An 18,578-nucleotide genomic window follows, 5' to 3' on the forward strand; every position below is an offset into this window, starting at 1 on the left:
CACAAATCAATAGCCCTTCAGCTTTTTTTTTTTTTTGTAATTTCCTAATAATGAAAAATAGGATCTTTACTGGATTTGAGATCTTGTTGGAAGCCTAAAAAAAGGTAATTTCTCGGTTGGCTTCACTTGGCAAAATTGTACTCAGCAGTGCACCTCCTGAGACCGGAGCCAGCCAGGAAGCCCGGGGCTTTGTTTCTCTGACAATCAGCATCACAGGTAAGTCCGTCAGGAAGCACGCCTGGCGGGCTGCTGTCAAGTCCGGAGAGAGGAATGGGGGTGGGGAGATGTGGAGCTGGTTCAGCAGGAGTTTTCAAGGTTATTCAACAAGATCTTTTGTTTGGTTTGCTAGCTGATCGAGTCTCAAAGTAGAAAAGTATATTTAACCCACATTTGGAATTTCTGGGTAGTGCAAATGGTTAATGCCTTCAACTGCTAATCAAAAGGTTGGTGGTTCGAGTCCACTCAGAGATGCCTCAGAAGAAAGGCCTGAGGATCTACTTCCGAAAAACCAGCCGTTGAAAACTCTATGGAGCAGTTCTAGTCTGACACACACGGGGTCACCATGAGTCAGAATCGATTTGCCAGCAACTGTTTTAAGACAAAGAAGCAGGTACAACACACCCAAGAGAAAGAGCCCCTCTCACAGAGAGGAGAAACCCTGGAGGCCTTGGAAGAGTTGTGAAAGGGAACAAGCAAATCATTAATCTCGATTCCCACGGAAGCCAAGAATCCAATGCATGTAGACCAAAGTAGCAGAGCTTTTTCCCCTTTTTCTGTCTTCTGGTACAAACAAAAGGAGCCCTGCTGGTGCAGTGGTTAAAGCGCTCAGCTGCCAACCGAAAGGTCGGCGGTTGGAACCCACCAGCTGCTCCATGGGAGAAAGATGTGGCAGTGTGCTTCCGTGAAGATTTACAGCCTTGGAGACCCTATGGGGCCGTTCTCCTCTGTCCTACAGGGTTGCTATGAGAATGCGTTGGATTTCTAAAGGAAGGAGGCCCCAGATCCAAAGAAGCATTTATAAACAATCAATTCATCTCCACTCTGTAACATGACTGTCCCCTCGCCACCAGCACTGACTCTAGTTACCTTGCAGACATCTCCAGATCACATAGATGAAACGCTTAAATCACACAGCAAGTGACTACCAAATGTCTTCTCTGTACTCAAGAGCTCTGCGAACGAGCTTACTGCTCTCCATACATTTTAAAACACTCTTCTCAACTGAAGTGTTTGTATAGTTATGTGTTCAATATGTCTCCTCCGCTAGAACGTAGGCTCCAGGAGGTTACGTCTAGCATAGAACCCGGCATATAACAGGTGATCGTTAAACCTGTTTGAATGCACCAATAAATGCATGAATGAATACATGATGAAGAGATGGTGTGTTTCTCTTTGTTAGGAATAGGAAAAAAAAAGAATGAGATGGGGCTCTTGGCTTCAAGCTTGAGATCTAGTTGGGAAAATAAGACATGCACACATGAAAAGATACCCGTATAAGGCAGGGAATGGTAGATGCCAAATCCAGGGTACAGGCAGTAAGAACTACCAGGAAAGAGGATGGACACTTAATGAGCCCCTGCTACACACTACCAGGCTGGAGACATCGCAGAGCATCTCCTTTCTGAGCATCGACTCCACAGTCAAACTCCAAGCTCTACCACTTACCAGCAGCAAGACCTCAGACAAGTTACCGAGCCCATCCTTTGCCTCAATCTCCTCTTCTACGAAATGGGGGTAATAACAGATACATTCCTTGCCGAGCTGTTATGAGGACAGAATGAGCTCATTGTGTTAAGTATTGAGAATAGTATCTGACACATGGTAAATGCTTGGTAAGTAAAAATTATAAGCCTCAGAAAGTCCTGCAAACTAAGTATGGTCTCCAATGAAATGTTATTGAGCAAACTGGGCCTACAAGATTAATTTACTTTCTCAGGTCATGTAGTTAGGTTTTCAGTCCAAGTCTGACTGTCTCCAAAGCTATGCTGGACACAAAATGGACGGATGGATGGGTGGGTGCATGGGTGGATAGCAACCCTTTAGGACAGAGTAGAACTGCCCCATAGGGTTTTCAAGGAGCGCCTGGTGGATTTGAACTGCTGACCTTTTGGTTAGCAGCTGTACCCTTAACCACTAGGCCACCAGGGTTTCCTCATGGGTGGATAGGTAGATGGATAAATGGAGATCGGTAGTGAGGGAAAGGTGGTTTTCACCAAAGGGGCCGTGCAGGGCCATGGAGGAGAAGAAATGAGAGGCAAGGACAGGTGGGGGCTGCCTGCAAATTCAGGCAAAGACACCAAGGAGAGGAAGGTGCTGAGATTTTCAGATACTCTCAAGCAACCTGGAGTAAACCAACCGGGCTAGAGTGAAGCACCATTCCTTCTTCTTCACAAAGGTGGTTGGGTGAGTCTTGGAAATGCTCCCTCCCTGCAAGGATGTGGGCCCCAATGCCAGCAACCACTTTCTTCCATAAGATACCCTCCTGAATCTGTTCTTATCATCCCAGCCAGAAACATCTCCTCCTCCAGGGAACTCTAGAAATCCTCTGTTGAGGCCTCTTCTGTCACCTTTCACATGATTGTATTGCCATTATTTGTGTGCCCTCTCATCTCCCTGCACTGCTTATACTCCATCTGCTCCCACCACCGATCCATGGTCTACCCTTCTCTGCCTGGCTCTGCTCCTCAGGAAGCAGACTTCTATGAACTGCATCACCCAGGCTCCCTTGTTCTGTGGCTTCTGTGGGCTTGGAGGCACTGGAAGGAGTTGGAAGGTAGAAGGAAGAGAAGTCAGGGTATTCATTCTCCTGCTATGTCTCTGGAAACCCTAGTGGCGTAGTGGTTAAGTGCTATGGCTGCTAACCAAAGAATGGGCAGTTCGAATCCACCAGGCATTCCTTGGAAACTCTATGGGGCAGTTCTACTCTTTCCTATAGGGTTCCTATGAGTCAGAATCGACTTGACAGCAACAGGTTTTTTGCTGCCTCTCTGCTTCTGTGCACCCTGAGAGTGGCAGCATCCTTCTTTCATTGAGCGCATGTCAAGCAGGCCCTCTCCTCTGCCTCTTGCTCTCACCAGCCTCCTTAGCATCACTTCCGCCCCTTGTCCATCAAGTCTCTGCTAACCCCTGGGCACTTCCAAATTTCTTATACCCGTGGCTTGCCTTGACTCTGCCCACACCTCTCTAAGTAGGTTCTTCACTGCTAGCTAAGATTGCCATCTGTCTGCTGCTGGAACCCTGCATTCCCCAACTATGGGCTTGTTGAGGATAGGGACACTTCTTACGAAGCCAGTTCTCAGGATGGAAGAATTCGTTCTCTGCTTCTACTACCTGAAAAAGAAATACAGATGAACCACAGGTTGGTTTGCTCTGGATTGACATGACTGGCATCCCTAAGTTATGATTATAACAGAAAATAACATGGATCCACTGTGCTTTGAGGTGATCAGCTTCATTCATGTACCCAAACCACCTCACAGAAAGATGGGCATGGAGTGGGGGGTGGGAAGGAGGGTTGTAAATTTCACAATGACAGACATAAGGTGTCTGCCCCAGTGCTTGTCCTGTGACACTTGACCCTCAGGATGCCCTGCGGTGAAGCCACCTCACTCCCTTCCAGGTTTCATCTGTCAAAACAAAAGTGGCTTTTGTTAGGGACTGAACGACAAGTCAGCAGATGAACCCTCCAGACAGATAACATCAGGATGACTCACCAGACTCCAGAGTGAGATGTTAGAAAGCAAAACAAAACAGCAGGAAGGTAGGAAAGTCCACGATTTCTGAGAGGACCATCAGAGGATTTGATCTCTACAGGATCACACAAAGGCTCAGTGCTAAACCTGCACCGCTAAGGGGGAAAGCCTTTTGTTGCTGCTTACGTTGGGCACCTATCCTATTTCCTAAGGCTTCACCACTTACCCGGTTTTCACTCTGACAATTCGGGCAAGTGATGGAGAGATAATACTCTTCCTTTAATATTGCTGGGGAAAGTCCAAGGATCAACAGCCTGGAAACATGCTGGAGAAAGGAGTAGGAGAAACACCTTGGCTTTCTCTCTAAAGCCATCAGTCTTCCAAACCTTGGGGTTACAGAGAGTGAATGATCTCTCCTGGACTTCTTAGGAAAGAAATCTCAAACACTCATAAGGCGATCCGGAGTTTAGGGGAGGCAGACAAGAACGTCCCTTACTCCTTCAAAAACAGCAGAAAAGGACAAGTTTACTCCCTGACAATAAAAAGGGGGTAAGCTGGTAGGCAGTCCCCGGGTGGTGCAAAGGGGAATGCACTTGCCTGCAAACTGAAAGGTTAGAGGTTTGGGCCTACCCAGAGGCACCTTGGAAGAAAGGCCTGGTGATCTATTTCAGAAAAAGGAGCCATTTAAAATCCTATGGAGCATGAGTTGGAGTTCATTCAATGGCAACTGGTTTTTGGTTATGCTGGGCAAGGAGATGGGGACTGGAAAGAGAACTCAGAAAGCCCTGCCAGGAAAAACCCCCTAGGGACCATACAAGAGAAGATTTGTGGCCAGGTAACAGGCAAGAGAATAGCCCTGGATTAAGGGAAACAAAGAGGCTAAAGGAGGGTGGATCAGTAAGGGAGGACCAGCACAGCTCCACTACGATGCTACAGATAAAGTGTCTCCCCTTCTCCTCTAGGTGGGGATGGGGCCCTGCAGCCTGAGGTGGAATACACGCAGTGCGCCGAGATTTCCGAGCATGGATAACTGCTGGGCCCTGTCCTAAGCGCTGGGGATACAGCAATGAATGAAATGGACCAAGCCGGGGAATGGAGGTGAGCTCTCAGTTAAATACACAATATCATGCCAAGTAGCGCAGAGTACTAGAAAGGACAAAGAGGGTACGGGGATAGAAAAGGGTGGGGTGCCGCTGTTTTAGAGGGAGGAGGCCTCTGAGGAAATGACATTGGGGCAGAAGTCTGAATGCAGGAGGGAGGCAGCGGTCTGGGTATATCCTGAGGAGGAGCATTCCAGACAGAGGGAATGCAAATGCAAAAGGCAGAGGCAGGGGTAGGCTTGACATGTTTGAGAAACCACGGGGGTGGGGGCGGGGGAGCCGCAGGTCTGGAACAGAGTGAACAGGATCAAAGGAGGGCATGGGAAACACCCAGCCCAGCCTAACAAGAAGATGGGGCTCGACACTGCTAGCCCTGACCTGCTACCCTGTACACATGGAGAAGGGGGCAGTCTGTCCACCTGCAGTGTTAACAGAGATGGTGTGCTGCTGATAACGGAGGCTGGAAATCCCGGAAAACTTGATGAGCCAGGCGGTTAACATTTTTTTCTGATATTTAACCACATTTATTTGAGCAGGAGTACTGTCAACAGGAGCCACATTGGCACAGCAGATTTAAGACAGCTCATTTTAGAACAAATGAAGTTCATTTCCTTGCATGAATTTGAACCCACTTAGGAAAACAGTGGTGTTAAACAGAGCCAAGTCATAACAACGCACACTCCATTTAGCAGTTGTCTGCAAGGATTCCAATAAAACCCCACACAGCCTAAGGCAATCAAGACATCAGAATTTGTTCGAGGAGGGGGGAAAATCCAGGCTGCTAGAGCTCTCTGCTCCAAAGAACCTGCCCGATTTTCCATCCTTATGTTTTCTCTGAAACTAAAGCTCCTTAAAAAGAAACCAAACCAAAAAGAGAGGATGTGTGCACCAGCAGGGCCCCGTGTGTTTCATAACAGAACCCCAAGCCCTTGGGGTCCAATTTAAATCTGACTGCAGCTGGGATTTAACACCGCCAGCAGAGAAACCCTCCTCCACCCAAGACCTGAAAATAGTTGCACGCCCACATTATCGTTGTCATTTGCTGCTAACAGGCCATCCTGGTCTCAGACCTAATGTGTTTCTGGAAACCACAACCCAAAGTAGACTTCAACAAGGTGAAGAGATCCTGGTGGCACAGGCTTTCCATCCTTGTCTGTCAGGAGCAGCTGGCAGATGCCTGCATTCATGCAGGTACCAAAAACCAAACCAAACCCAGTGCTGTCGAGTCTGTTCCGACTCATAGTGACCCTATAGGACAGAGCAGAACTGCCCCACAGGGTTTCTAAGGAGCTGCTGGTGGATTCGAACTGCCAATCGTTTAGTTAGCAGCCGTAGCACTTAACCACTACACCACCAGGGTTTCCTGACATACAGGGAGATGATGGATAACTGAAGTGCTTATCAGGCTGGACTCAATTAGAGAGTGACTGACTGCAAAGCAAGTAGAATGGGAGCGATGGGGTAAAGGTCTCCTAGCCCTAACTCACCTCCCTCATGTGGCACAAGCAGGGGCAGAGCACTGAGGGGCTATAGTACAGGCACCCAAGTTCCTTCAAAACCCAAGCATTTCGGGTCAAGAAGAAGGCCCAATGCAGGAGGAACGGCCCTTCTCTAAGCTCACGCTTTGCTTTTTTTTCTACCAGAAAGGTAAAAAAAAAAAAGCAACAAGTCTCAGTTAACAAGCCACTTCATGCCTCAAAGTTAACAGGGTCTAGTGATAAGAAGGAGAGCCGTGGTGCCGCAGTGGGTAAGCACTTGGCTGCTAACCAAAAGGTCAGCGGTTCAAATCCACAAGCTGCTCCAAGGGGGAAAGATCTGGCAGTCTGTTTCTGCAAAGATTACAGCCTTGGAAACACCAGGGGGCAATTCTGCTCTGTCCTATAGGGTCGCTATGAGTTAGACTTCATGGCAGAAGGTTTCGTTTTTAATTTAGTGCTGAGGAGGCCTGATGGTGCAATGGCTGAAGCACTTGGCTGCTACCTGAAAGGTGGGTGGTTCGAACCCGCAAGTGGCTCTGTGGGAGAAAAGGCCTGGCGATCTGCTCCTGTAAAGATTATAGCCTAGGAACGAAACCTTATGGGGCAGCTCTACTCTGCCCTATAGGGTTGCTATGCGTCAGAATCGACTCAATGGCACACAATAACAATGCTGATAGGAAAACTCAGGAAGAAACAATTTTATTTTATATTGTACTTTAGATGAAGGTTTATAGAACAAATTAGTTTCTCATCAAACAGTACACACATTGTTCCATGACATTGGTTAACAACCCTACAATATGTCAACACTCCCTTCTCAACCCTGGGCTTCCTATTACCAGCTTTCCTGTTATCTCTTGCCTTCCAGTCCCTGCCCCAGGGCTGATGTGCCCCTTTAGTCTTGTTTTGTTCCATGTGCCTGTTCAATCTTTGGCTGAACGGTGAACCTCAGGAGTGACCTCGTTACTGAGCTGAAAGGGTATCCAGGGGCCATACCCTCAGGGTTTCTCCAGTCTCTGTCAGGGCAGCAAATCTGGGCTTTCTTTTTGAGTTGGAATTTTGTTCTACATTTTTCTCCAGCTCTGTCCAGGACTCTGCTGTGATCCCTGTCAGAGCAGTCAGTGGTGGTAGCCGGGCATCATCTCAGAAACAACTGTGTTTTGATAGTCATCTAAGCCCAGCACAGGATCTAGGGGGAGGAAAGAGTTGGGGAATGAGTGGTATCCTTGTCTGCTGCTCTAGGAACTGGCTGGGGAGTGAAATCCCCTGCCCCTCCCCCACTGCCCCAGGTTATAATTCTGTCATAAACCTATAATATCTCGTTTCATCTGTTTGCACACATGTACATCTTTCCCTACTAAGCTATGAGCTCCTTAAGGTTAGACGCTTGTTCTTCTTTCTCTTTGGATCCCCCGTGCCTGGCACGGGGCATGACACATAATAGATGCTTCAACCAATGTTTGATGAGTGAGTGAGAAAATTAGCAGGGCAGCCACTGGTCCATTCATGAAATACAAATTTAATGACAGTGGCCTCGAGACAGACATGGAAGTGGGCACTAGGACAACTTCAGTGTGTGGGATTTGAATAAACTGACATTCCTAGCTGAGCTAGAAAAGGCTCTTCTGCACTCTGTCTTAGGCCCAACCTCATCCTCTTGCTGCAGAGAGATGAACACCTGGTCTGTGTCTAGGGATAAATAAACTTGACATGCTAAAGTCTCCCAGGGCACGCACTGAGCAGCTACACACACTGAACAACATGTTGTTGTTGTCATCTGCCGATGAGTTAGCCCCCGACTCATGGGGGTCTCATGCACAACAGAACGCAATGCTGCCTGGTCCTGCACCATCCCCATAACTGGCTGTGGATGAGACTGCTGTGATCCATAGGGTTTTCACTGGCTGGTTTTCAGAAGTAGATTGCCAGGCCTCTTCCCTAGTGCACCTCAGTCTGGAAGCTTCACTGCACCCTGTTCAGCATCATAACACAAGCAAGGCCCCACGGACAGACAGGCGGTGGCTGCACACAAAGTGCATCTGCCAAGAATCAAACCCTGGTCTCCCACATGGAAGGGGAGAGAGAATTCTACCACAGAACCACTGGTGCCCCATAAGCAGCTACACAAATGACCTTAAATTCCAATTCTTACACAACTATTTGATGTCAACCCGTTGCTGTCAAGGCGATTCCAATTCATAGTGACCCTATAGGACTGAGTAGAACTGCCCCATATGGTTTTCAGGGAGCGCCTGGTGGGTTCGAACTGCTGACCTTTTGGTTAGCAGCCGTAGCACACCACCAGGGTTTCCATTTGATGTAAGCAGGGCAGATATTTTCACTTCCATTTTACAGATGAAGAAAATAAGGCACAGAGGTAAATCATTTTGGCGAAGTTTACATAGTAAGTGGCAGAATTCAGACTGGCACCCAATGTTTGGCTTTAAGTTCATTGTTCTTTTTTTTTTTTTTCCTTCATGTTACACACAAGCAAAGGAAATGAGTAGTTGTTAGATGCAAAGGCATTGCTGGAAGTCTGGCTGCTAAGCTGCCTTGTGTTGAGGTGGGGGGCTTTCCAGGCTCTTCTTCAGCAGAACTGGAGTTACTCATGAAAAGCAGTTAGGATTTTATGGTTTCCGGACCCACAGTTAAGACATTTCAAGAATCCCTCAGGAATCAAGGGCAGCAAATGCTTCTAAGGTTACAAAACCACCGTTGAAGCAAAGTAATAGGGGCTGGGGCAAAAAGAGAGCCATCGCCAAACGGGATGACCTCTAAAGTGTTGACCTGATGAGCGTCAATCATACGGCATGGCCAGGAATACTGGAAAGCACCATTCTAAGACATGATCTTGGTGGCGTTAAGGCCAACTTTGTCCCTAGGAAGATTCTGAGGATTAGCAGGGTCCCATGTGATTTCATCTGGCTCCTCAAGAGCTGAGTGAAATGAAAAACCTTGAGGCTCCACAAGCCCACGGTTGGAAGTATCTTTGAGACATCTCAATTGTTTGGGGGAATGGGCAGGCGGGCAAAGGTGCTCAAGGCTTGTTGTCGAGATCAGTCCTGTCAATTTTGAAAGGCTGTCCTCTTCGTGAGGGCTCCAATGGAGCAGAGGGAAGGACAGGGACCTGCCCAGCCAGGTGGCAGGGCTGACTCATGCTAGAGATGAGACTCCTTCACATCCTGCCTCTGAGCACAGCTAACTCCTTCAGCGTTTCCAGGAGAAGATTCCCACGCCTCTGGAAGAGGTAGGACCCCCGCATGCAGTGCCACAGCGTGTATCCCCTACCTTGGCCCACCGCCTATTTCAATCACTTGGAGGCATGTGAAATTGTGCCTACAGAGTAGTAAGTAAGCACCAGTAAGCCCGCACGTACCTTGCTTATTTGGTAATCTGTCCCTGCTGAGAACATAATCTCAAATTCAATGAGAAAAATACTTCACATAGAGGATCATTAGGAAAGGGGGCTAAGGGAGAGGCGTCCATGTTTCTACCTGGGAAAATTTGCCACTACGTTTACAGTAAGGACAATGCTGAGAGGGTTCCTTATTATATTACCCAGTTTCCTTTATGATGAGCTTTTTCAGTGTTACCACATCTCTGGCCATAACATCAGGAATACTATTGTTCCTTCCTGAACAAATGGCTGACTTCTATTGTTGTTGTTAGCTGCCATCCAGTGGGCCCCTGACTCATGGTGACCCAATGCACAACAGAACAAAATGCTGCCCAGTCCTGTACCATCCCCATGATCGACTGGGGATGGACCTTTGTGATCCACAGGGTTTTCATTGGCTGATTGTCAGAAGTAGATCAACAGACCTTTCTTCCCAGTCTGTCTTAGTATGGAAGGTCTGATGAAATCTGTTCAACATCATAGCAACACGCAAGCCTCCACTGACAGACAGGTAGTGGCTGCTCGTGAGGTGTACTGGCTGGGAATCAAACCTGGGTCTCCTGCATGGATGGCAAGAATTCTACCAAAGAGCCACCACTGTCCTTGACTTCTACTGCAGGGACCATGCATGGAGACACCATCAAATCTCCCTTCCTCACATGGGCATGTAGAGCCAGGCCTGGGGACCTTGCTGTTGAAGACACAGGACTCTATGGCCAGCATTTCCTGTATTCCTCTGCATCCCCCCAGCTCTGTTTTATGCTCTGCCTTGCTTTCATTCTTTCTCCCCTACCACTAAGGCATGCTTTCTTCTTGTTAAACACCCTTAAATCCTTTTTCAGCAAAGCTATAAACCTATAAATAAACAAGAAAATAAGCAATGTCTTTCCTCACTGCTCTAGGATCTGAGAGCAAAGCTCAGCCTGAGCACAGCAACTATTTTAAGCTCAAGTATTGTTCAAGAGGAAGGTGCAAAACTCCTTTAACTCATCACCTATGTGTTCACTCAATTCCCAAGTTTTAGATGATGGGGTTCTCAGCATTTCCGTGTTTGCTGTTTCCACAACTCTCCATCTACACATTGTACAGTGAAGCCCTACAGCCTTGAACAGACCAAATTCAATCTTCCAGCCATCAGACAAGTGAGTCAAGATCAAATGGTTACATGACAGTGCCCTGGGCAGCAGCCTGGGGAGGGGGTGGGAGGGCAGGGTCTTCTTGGGGACAGTAGATAATGGTGTGGGAGGTACCCTCCTCACCCACCTTCCCCCAGGCCCTGTCTGGTGAACCAGAGAGAGTGAAATCTTAATGCTAATGTAACAGTCTTTCCAAGCACTTTCTAAGGGCGTTATTCAATCACAGGAAAGAAAAGCACCCTTGCTGGCCAGGGACATTTAGATGATGAGTTCAGAAAAGAGATTCTCTCCAAAGATCAAGAATGTTGGTGCTTTCAAGTGTGGAGACAGTGAGCCTTCTGGTCTCCTTCTTGTTTGGCCTTCAGGAAGGGGATGGGTGTCGCTCACCAGAGAACTGATTTCTGCAAGTCCTCACTTCCTCTTTCTATCACAGCACGGCAGAGATTCCCACCAACTACTCTAAGACTTGAGCAGTAATGACCTTACCTTTCCAGACCCTGGCATCCCCCGCTGTGGGAAAGGATGGACAAGGACCTTCTGACAGCCGTCCACTTAGAACCCAAAGGATCGGCCGTATAGTAAAAACACACACTGGGCACATGGTTTGGGCATGTGAGAGAGGTGGGGAGACAAACGAGCTCTGCATTCTGCATATTTAGGGACATAGGCTAGCCAGCAGCATCTTAACCTGGGCATGTGCACTCCAGGAGGCCAAGGCTGGGCTGCACAAGGCCCCTGGGCCCTCTCCACGTGGCTAAGTGGTATACATGTGCATATGTGCTTTTTCCGAGGAGAGTGTGCATGGCTTTCTTCAGATAATCTAAGGGATCAGAGGCCCCAAAAGGTCAAGTAATATGAAGTTTCAAACTACCTTTAAACACACGTACACACACTCTCATTCTCACAAGCATTATGGGCTAGAAACAGCTCTGCATTTAATGTGGGAGACCCAAGTTCCAGTTCCAGCTCTGCCATTTACTGGTCGTCTGACCTAGGGAAAGTCACATCTCTTCTCTGGGCCTCTGTTTCCTCATATGTAATGTGGCACTGAAGAACTCTGGCTACTTGCAAAACTCCGGTACATCACCTCTAAGGATAAGCATTTGGTTTATTGAGGATATTAAGAAAAATGTGCCAGAATCTCTAAAAACGATGTCATCTTGGCAACTCATCAAGTCTGGAAATTCTGATATGTTTGTTTAAAAAAAAAAAACAGTCATGCTTCCTGGCAGTCAGACGTATGATTCACGAGAAGATTAAACAAACACAACAGGACACTCTGCGCGCCTTACCGTGTAGCGAGTTTATGGCAAACGACGCCGGTGTCTGTGATGACCTCGCTTAGCCTCATCTCCAGGTGGACCTTGCCCTGAAATGACAATGACAAAGTGTGTCATGAAGATGACAGTGCCACACACAGCCCCACTGTTCCCCACCCGGCCACAGGGGTGCGACACTGAGCAGAGCTTCTATCAGAGACTGGAGAGGGGTCTGAGGATAACTGTCACACGAACTGTACGCTGCATTTGTATTCCCAAAACATATAATTCTTATCCCTGACCCAAGGAAGCATCCGCTGGCTATTTCCAGTCTTCTCTGAGTCAAATCCCAATGATTCAGTCATGGTGATGAAGTTTTCCTCCAAAAGAATTTAATGCTTCAGAGTCTGTTCAGATTAACAGCTCTGTTGTCTGGCTCTATGTCTGTGCAGTTAGGACATACACGCTCCTAGCTCTATTTGAAGCTGACAGGCTATTGCAGAAGAAAGAGGTCAAAAAGCGTAAAGAAGAGCTACTCGGGAAGGCAGCATCACAAAAATGTGTGCTTACTTGCTTGAAGTTGATCATTTATGTTCCCCCACATGACATGGGGCCTTAGGATGAGATATCCCAAAGTCTCATGGCCTGGGCAGGGCTGAGCAAAGAAGAAAAAGAACTCTCTCCCAAGAACGGGTCTCTGTGCTTCCTATATTTTGATCATCTTCATGTGAGGCCTGGACAACGATGCAAGGGAATCTCAGAGTCCTGTTTTTCATATAGAAAGTTAATGCTCAGAGATGCTTCTAGAAGGAGAAGGGGAAGAAGTAGCTGGAGCACTGGACTCATGTAAAGTCTCCTACATCTATCTATCTATGCCTATTATCTGTATCTATGTTCCCATCCGTGTCTGCGTATGGAGTCTCTGGATGGTACAGATGGTTAACACGCTCAGCTACTAACTGAAAGGCTGGAGGTTCGAGTCCACCCAGAGGCACCTTGGAAGAAAGGCCTGGTGATCTACTTCCGAAAAATCAGCCATTGGAAATCCTATGTAACACAGTTCTACTCTGACACACATGGGGTTGGCATGAGTTGGAGTTGACTTGATGGCAACGGGTGGACCTGTTTATGTACACATGCTGCATGATCATATCAATGTAGAGGAAAGTATGAATGGATACAGAAGGACACATATCAGGTCATTAAAAAACCAACAACCAAACCCACTGCTGTCAAGTCGACCCCACTACCAAGGGTTATATTCCAAGCAGCATCATAAGTGAAAAATGGGAGTAGGGAGCCAAAGAGAAGTAAAACAAAGCCCTGTTCTTTAAAAAAACAAACAATAGTATGTAGGAGATCATATTTATGCATTTATGTAAAAAGTACATATGTATGTTGTACATATATATATGCATGATGTTAAAATTTACATTGTTTTTAATTTTAAGGGTATGTAGGGGGTACTGAAATGAATAATCTCCAAGGTCCTTTCTGACTTAAAAAAACTGTAGAACCTACACCATTAAACATCACCTTGTCTCTGAGGAATCCAGAACGGTGAAACCCAGAAAACGTGTGAATGGAACTTAGAAGCTGAAAAGGCAAGGGACGGGCCTAATTAACTGACTCCCTTAGCACCCCTCCTAAGTCTTAATTACCCTTTCACTTAGCATCTCTGAATTCCTTTAGTCACTACTGTATTTTCCTTGGGCATCTGTGGTGTTTATGGCTCACCAGGTGGGCGTGTTACTCCCCAGGCCACTTAGACATTCCGAGGGGTCATCCTCTTCCCCACCTGCGGCTGAGCTGTACTCTCCAGGAGCACATTCTACAGACGCTCCACATATGAACTCCAGCCTGGCTGAGGGACCACTGGGCTACCTGCCGTGGTGGGCTGGGTCTGGACTAGCACAGGGGTCAGGAGAACTCAGCATTTTCTTCAGCTCTGGCTCTCATTGGCCATTCCAGTGGACTGTCTGGATGGCTCATTATTTACAAGCCTGTTCTGGAGCCCACCCCCCACATTAGCCCTGGCTGAGGTGGCTTCCTTTCACCTTTCCTGCCAGCCACAGACCAGAGTTCTAGGCGCATCTGAATGGGAGCCAGGATAAGGTGCTGGCTCTTTCACTGAAAGTCAAGGGTCCAGATTTGGCCTGTATTAAACCATCTGGCACACAACACAAGGTTTCTGGATTCATCTCCCCAACTCGCTCTTCTGGGCAATAATAGGGTTCTTCTGTTTAAGAAAAGGAGAGTTACTACTTGCGGACTGGTTTTCAACTTTACTATCTAAGCCCCAGTTTTGAATAACCAGGGAATCAGATTCATAAAAACGCTCAGTAGCACTTATTAGGAGAAAAAAGAGGGAGCTGGCTTGGATGTTTCCATCACGACAGCTTAAAGGTGAGGAAAGGAGTGGCTAAGAGGGAAACTGTAAGGGTCTGACAGACCCCTCCCAGGAGGTGTCTCCAGGAGGGTAGAAGGTAAGACACAAGGAATGTCTGAGCACTTGAAGCCCAAGGACATGTTTAGGAATCGGGCCAACCTCAGCCCCTAATGGAAAATGATCTCAAGGAACTGAGAAAATGGCACCACGGCCATAGTTTCTTTTGATGAGAGACACCACCATCCACTTATTCCCAAAATAAAAATGAAACCAGGATTTGGGGCTTCGATACCTTAGGGGTAACGCCTCTCTCTGGTTTCGACCTGGTGCACATCTGTGCATCATGAGAGGCCACAGGGTAGGCGCTGAGAAGACAACCACTGCCCACTCACACCCGTCCCAGCCTCTAATGGGCCAACGTGGCCCTCTAGGTTCCACCCACTCTGGGTGTGTGGTTTAAGCTAAAAACATGGTGCGATAAACATGAGCCCACAAGTTACCCACAAAAGTTCTCCTTACGTAGAGCAAATCCAATCTTCTCCTCTGATGGCGAGAACCCTTTTGACGGGCTCCAGTAATCACTATACTCAGAAATGAATAGCTGGTTCCAAGATGAGCAGGAACCAAACAGACACCCTGAGCCTTGCTTACATGGTCCAGGCTGAGGCGTGCCCTTACAGGAATTCTATCACGAGATGCTACTAAAAACACAACCCACCACACCCTGCGGTGCTAACCAAAAACGAGAGAGCTTCCTTTGACAGTGGCGGCTGCTGCATAATGAGCAGCAGCCGGGGGCCTTGAAACGGGCCTTCCGTGAGGCTGTGGGAATCAGGGATCTTGACCTTTCTTTAAGCTCTTTAGCAATACAAACGCGAGACAGCCAGCTTCCTCATGGGGCAGAAGATACAGATACAGAGGCCTCTAAGAAGAATCTTGAAGTACAGAGGCATGATCTCGGCCTCACAAGATTTAACAGCAAATCCAATCACAAGTATTCACAGTGTTGACTGCCTGTGTGCAAGGTACCTTCCTAGACTAAAGCACACAGACATGTCAGCCCGTGGCATAATACAGTGGGAAGAGGCCGGGCTCTGGAGCCAGGCAGAGCTGAGCTTGAAGCCTGGCTCAGCCCCTCACCAGCTGTGTGGCAAGGGCAGAGTGCCTGTTCTTTATGGGGCCTGTTTCTGAATCTGTAAGACAGACAGCTGTATCAAGCTTGCTGAGTGGCTGCGAGGATGACATGAGTGATGGAGAGGCAGTAGAGCCCAGTGGCTAGGTATGCGGACTTTAGAACCAGGCCACCTGCATGAAACCTGTGTGGCCGAGGGAAAGCCACTGGATGACACCGACTGTGATGAGTATCTGCAAAATGCTTTGACCAATGTCTGGCACCCAGTAAGTACTACATGAGTGTTTGCTAAGTAAGGAGCTTAGCTTGGAACCTTCCAGGGTAAACCAAAACCAAACTCTTTGCCATTGAGTCTCAATATATGAGACTGCTATTATTCAGGAGGCTGGCATGACCACCTAGCAGTCTTCTTATCAAATGAACAAATAATTCTACTTTCACACAAACCTCCTCTGCACATCTAACCTGGAAGCACACGTTCACCGGGCAAATTTATCAAGCCCCCACTGTGTTCCAGGCACTATAAACCAAAAAACAAAAAAAAATCCATTGCTGTCAAGTCTATTCCAACTCATAGGAACCCAAGAGGACAGGGTAGGACTGCCCCATAGGGAGTGGCTGGTGGGCACTAGAGAAGACAGTAATCGTTCTTAGGTGCTGTCGTTATCCGGTGGGTGGTTTTACAAACAGAAATTTATTATCTCACAGTTCAGGAGGCTAGAAGTCTGAATTCAGGGTGCCAGCTCCAGGGGAAGGCTTTCTCTCTCTATGGCTCTGGAGGAAGGTCTTTATCATCAATCTTCCCCTGGACTAGGAGCTTCTCAGTGCAGGGGCCCCAGGTCCAAAGGACATGCTCCACTCCCGGCTCTTCTTGCTTAGTGGTAATGAGGTCCCTTTCCTCTTTGCTTGCTTCTCTTTTATATCTCAAAAGAGATTGACACAAAATAAAACCTAATCCTGTAGACTGAGTCCTGCCTCATTAACATCATACAGGTTAGGATTTACAACACATAGGATAATCACATCAGATCACAAAATGGAGAACTACACAATACTGGGAATCATGGCTTAGCCAAATTGACACACATTTTGGAGGGGACACAATTCAACACATAACAGGTGCTGTGGAGTCAATTTCAACTCCTAGTGACCCTAATAGTAGTGCACAAAGCAGACATGGTCCCTGCCCTCATACAGCTTACGATCAACTGGGGGCCCTCTGAAGTATAGTGTTTATCCAGGTAATTTCTAGAGAGTACACTTTGTTAGTCTGTAAGTCTAGGTGACTAGGCCTAGTCTTCTTAGCTGCGAATGGTCTTCTGTTTTACCACTCTCCCACCTCTACTGCACTGAGCTCAGGGCTAGGCCCAGGGTAGCAAATCCCTGGGGACCCAATAACTGATGAAGGGTACACAGGAAGGCAGGTGTCGGTGCCATGCTGGCTCTGTGGGTGGGGGAAACAAAATGACTTGGGAAGTTATGCCTAATCATGATAATAAGAACAGTGACAGAGTTTTTTTTTTGTTTTTAATTATTTCCCTTTTATTGCACGCGGGCCATGAGTTTGCACGCATGCTCATTGCCATCGACTTGATTCTGACCCATAGCGTCCCTGTAGGACGGAGAAGAACTGCCCCAGAAGATTTCCAAGGAGAGGCTGGCAGATTCGAACTGCTGACCTTTTGTTTCACAGCCGAGCGCTTTACCACCGTGCCACCAGGGCTCCGGCCATGAGTTTAGAGCTTTACAAATCACTGCATGTAATTCTCCCATAGTCCCATGAAGTTGGCATTGTTATGCTTATGCTAAAGATGAGGACATTGAGGCTTACAGGCACTAGAGAGCTTCCCTTTAAAACCAAACAGAGACGAAAAGCTCACGACAAACAAACCAAGTAATAATTTACCATCACAGATTTGTTTCCTTTAAACAAGTATTTTCCTCACACTTGGGCATTGTTTACCACCATTCTCAAATGCACCGACGGGCCAGTTTAAGATGTGCAATTGCCATTCAGCCAACCTATCTGCGTCTGTATCACTCATTCATTTTTCCTGGGCTGCTGCAAACTTAGAGAAGGTGTCTGTGGTGAGATGAGTAAGAACCCCCCGGAGTTACAAACCGCCAGCAAATTGGCCAACGTCGTCAAATCGCACATGAGTTTTCCTGTTTCCTGTTTTTCCCAAGAAGAGGGGCTAGCCCCTCAACAGGATCAGATCCTGGTAATTGTTAATGTTTCCTCTCTCAGAGTAAATACTTTGTTACCACACTGTCACATATAGTGAGGTAATTTGTGTTGTTTCCATTTTCTGGTAACTGGGGAGAGGGATGGTATGAAACAAAAACAAAATAAAATGAAAAAACTATTCCATTGCTGAGAGAACTCCCCCCCTCCCCGGGAGTTAGCGCTACATAAATCTGTAGTATAGAAATTATCTTTATGTCAGTTCACCTTGGACTACACTCAACAGGCAGCCTCCTTCTCACCCTCACAGTTTACAAAGGTGACCAAATCTGACACTCTGACACCGCCCTCTGCAGTGATGGCAAATGACACTTACCACACCATCTCCCTGCACAAACAACCCAAACCACAACGTGAATGCCCAGGACCGCCCGGATCAAAGAGTCTCACACCCATTTGTTTCCTGGGTAGGGAGGAAGTATGATTTTCAAAAGCACACCCTCTTTTACAGCTGGCTTTTTAACTGCCTCTCTCACAGAGTATTTGACACCAATATGCCTGTCTGTCCTTACAGCTTGCTCAGCTCCATAAATCCCATGCCTCGAAGTAACTAAAAACACTGCACTTGTTTTGATTCCAACAGGAGCCTTCTCTATCTATGTCAAAATCAAAAATTAAACCTGTTGCCATCCAGTCCATTCCAACACATAGCAACCCTACAGGACAGAGGAGTGCTGCCCCATATGGTTTTCAAGGAGCAGCTGGTGGATTTGAACTGCTAACCTCCTGGTTAGCAGCCACAGCTCGCTG

At 47.3% G+C, this 18,578-nt stretch overlaps 1 protein-coding gene across 3 annotated transcripts in view; it reads right to left on the reverse strand.

Moving 5' to 3' along the window:
* Positions 1 to 18,578, reverse strand: part of RASA3 (RAS p21 protein activator 3) — a 269,176-nt gene that overhangs the window by 72,294 nt on the left and 178,304 nt on the right. For all 3 annotated transcript variants that reach the window (XM_049856231.1, XM_049856230.1, XM_049856232.1), the window contains one exon: positions 12,096 to 12,172. In XM_049856231.1, coding sequence (XP_049712188.1) covers positions 12,096 to 12,172 — 77 coding nt within the window. The remainder of the gene's footprint in view (positions 1 to 12,095; positions 12,173 to 18,578) is intronic.

Source organism: Elephas maximus, chromosome 17 (assembly GCF_024166365.1).
Source record: "Elephas maximus indicus isolate mEleMax1 chromosome 17, mEleMax1 primary haplotype, whole genome shotgun sequence".
Lineage (NCBI taxonomy): Eukaryota > Metazoa > Chordata > Mammalia > Proboscidea > Elephantidae > Elephas > Elephas maximus.